At 44.8% G+C, this 2,840-nt stretch overlaps 1 protein-coding gene across 1 annotated transcript in view; it reads left to right on the forward strand.

The window, feature by feature from the left end:
• STX2 (syntaxin 2) overlaps nucleotides 1–2,840 on the forward strand; it is a 21,027-nt gene that overhangs the window by 5,825 nt on the left and 12,362 nt on the right. The window contains exons 2-3 of the mRNA XM_015644398.3: nucleotides 1,100–1,171; nucleotides 1,644–1,743. Of these exons, the coding sequence (XP_015499884.1) occupies nucleotides 1,100–1,171; nucleotides 1,644–1,743 (172 nt within the window). The remainder of the gene's footprint in view (nucleotides 1–1,099; nucleotides 1,172–1,643; nucleotides 1,744–2,840) is intronic.

The following is a 2,840-nucleotide window of genomic DNA, read 5'->3' on the forward strand; positions in this document are numbered from 1 at the left end:
CATCATCCTTTCCTCTGAACACAAACCCTGATGGGCCAGGGGGACACTGAGCTCTTGTCCTGTATTTCAGTGCAGCATCATCCTTTCCTCTGAGCACAAACCCTGATGGGCCAGGAGGGCACTGAGCTCTCATTCTGTATTTCAGTGGGACATCATCCTTTCCTCTGAGCACAAACCCTGATGGGTTCTGAGCCTGTGTTCCCCCAGGGCTTCAGGCATTCCCTGAGTTTGCAGGACAGGAGCTGGCACTGGGTCTGTAACTTCTCCCTGAACGTTGGGGGCACTCGTAGATTTTGGTGCACAGATGTTAACTGACAGTAACTTCTTTATAAGATAATAGCAGTGTTTGACACTGGATTAAATTGCAGAATTGTCATGCAAACAATGCATATCTCATGTAATTTAAAGAAGCCAGAACCAAACTTCTTGGGTAATAGGATCAGAGGTTAGGAGCAGAAAGTAGGTGTTAGTAGATCAGATGGCCTTGTAAGAAAAAAAAGGTGTCTTGGAATGAAAATCCCTTCATGACAATTATCTTGTAGTTTGTTTTTTTTCTAATGGATAACCTGATGACTGTATGTTAATGTTCTGTTCTAATTTTGATTAAGTGCACTCCATACAGTCAGTTTGAATTAAACAGTCAGAGGAATTAAAGAAGACAAGCTTTATCTCTTTGCCTTCATATGATGCATGTTAACTGTGTCTTTTGTAAGAGCTGAGGCTCCGTGGGCTGGCTGTGGGCTGGGGAATGTTCTGGGTGTGTGGCAGAGGCTCTGGGGGTGTATCAGGGGTGTATCACCCCCTGATTCCTGCCTTGGGGCTGAGCTGCTGGGCTGGGAGCAGGAGCAGCAGCCTGTGTGTTTTGTTCTGGGGCAGCACAGCCTCTCTGCACTCTGCATTTCTTGCACTGCTCTCTTGCACTCACTTGGCTTCCCACGGCCTCTCTGCTTGATTTTGGATTACAGTCCTCAGAAAAGGAAAACTTCCTTGGCTTTGCAGCCTGCTGATGAAAATGTGTGTGCTGGAGCACTGGCAGAGGTTTCTTCAGAGCGGTGTCCTGCAGTCCATCTGACAGATTTGTGTTTGTTGTCCTCCACAGCACAAAGGAAATGAAGATGGGGAGACAGTTATCATTGAGAAAGACCATTTTATGGATGACTTCTTCCAACAGGTAAACTCAACAGTTTTCACCATGGATTAAAGACTGGCTGTTTTCTCTCTGCATTTTAATTCCAGCAGTGAGGTTTAACAATTCATCCTCCCCAGTATGGTTTGGAACTGTATGCCAAAACAAATGTTGGTAATGCTTTATTAGTTTATTTCAGGGTATTTTCTGCATTTATTGCAGAGAAATGGTTTTAATTCCCTGTCAACAAGAAGTTTGCTGATAGAATTTTAAAATAGTTGTTTATTAGGAATATTATCACTTAAGCTTTTGGGAATATATTTTCTATTAACAATACTGGGTTTTAGTTTAAAAAAATAATTACAGACTGTTCAAATGTTGACATTTCTGCTGGGATTTCTTTCTCTGCTGCTTACAGATGAAATAGTTTGGGGTTTTTTAGGAGGTTTTGGTTTTTTTTTTCATATTGGCCCTAAATTATTCTAATGTTGTCTTTGTCATATTTATCTTCCTCTAGGTTGAGGAAATTAGAAATAATATAGCAAAAATAGCACAAAATGTGGAAGAAGTGAAGAAGCAGCACAGCATTATCCTGTCAGCACCAAATCCTGAAGGAAGTGAGTAATAATATTTAAGATGTCACATTAGTGTGGTTGGATATTCTGAAATACTGTTTGTTTTAGCTGTCCATAGGAATACAGCTCCAGGTGTTCAGAATGCAAAATGTAAAACTAAGCAAGTATTTTAATTTTTAATAATGAATTAATACTTTCATTTGTTTATTTTGACCTTTTTTAGGTCTCATTTGAAAAATGTGCATTCAGAATATTTCTTGTATTATCCAAACCTTTCCTAGAGCAAGACTCAGTTTAATATGGGTGTTTTTCTTCACAAACAGAGAGGTTACTTGTGTTTCCTCCCCCTTGTGAAAAGGTTGATGTTGTCAGCTGAGGCTTGCAGGGTCAGTTCTGTCCGTTCCTCGCTGGGGTCAGGGTGCTGTGTGACCCCAGAGCTGCTCACGGTTCCTTTTCTGGAGCTTTGTCCCCAAAGCTGGGGCTGGAGTTGTGTTTTCTGAGCAGAGAACTCGGCAGTTCAGGGAACAGAGCCCTGGGACCTTCCCTGCTGCCAGCCCTTGTGGGCAGGGCTCAGAGAAAAGGGAAGAAAAGATGCTGAGATATTTTTTGTTTGAATGTTGCAATGCTGGCTTGACATTTATCTTGTTATTTTGTCCTGCTGATGGGAGCTGGGCTGGGGGTGTTACTTTATCCTGTCCCCCTGTGCTCCTCCTGGCTGTTTGTATTCCTCCAGCTGGTTTTACAGGCTGCTTCTTAGTGACCCCCAGGCTTAGTCAGGGCTCAAATGGGTGTTGAGATGAGCACCTGTGGGCAGAGAGTGTTCTTGTGGATGTGTCCCCAGAGAGCCCCGTGACAGGGAGGTGACAGGGAGGTGACAGGGAGATTGCAGAGGTGGCAGAGGTGACAGGTGACAGAGGTGACAGAGAGGTGGCAGGGAGATGGCAGAGAGGTGCAGGGAGGTGACAGAGGTGCAGGGAGATGACAGAGGTGGCAGAGAGATGGCAGAGGTGGCAGAGGTGGCAGGGAGGTGACAGAGGTGGCAGGGAGATGGCAGAGAGGTGCAGGGAGGTGACAGAGAGGTGGCAGAGGTGACAGGGAGGTGCAGGGAGGTGGCAGAGGTGGCAGAGGTGACAGGGAGG

Source organism: Parus major, chromosome 15, assembly GCF_001522545.3.
Source record: "Parus major isolate Abel chromosome 15, Parus_major1.1, whole genome shotgun sequence".
Classification (NCBI taxonomy): Eukaryota; Metazoa; Chordata; class Aves; order Passeriformes; family Paridae; genus Parus; species Parus major.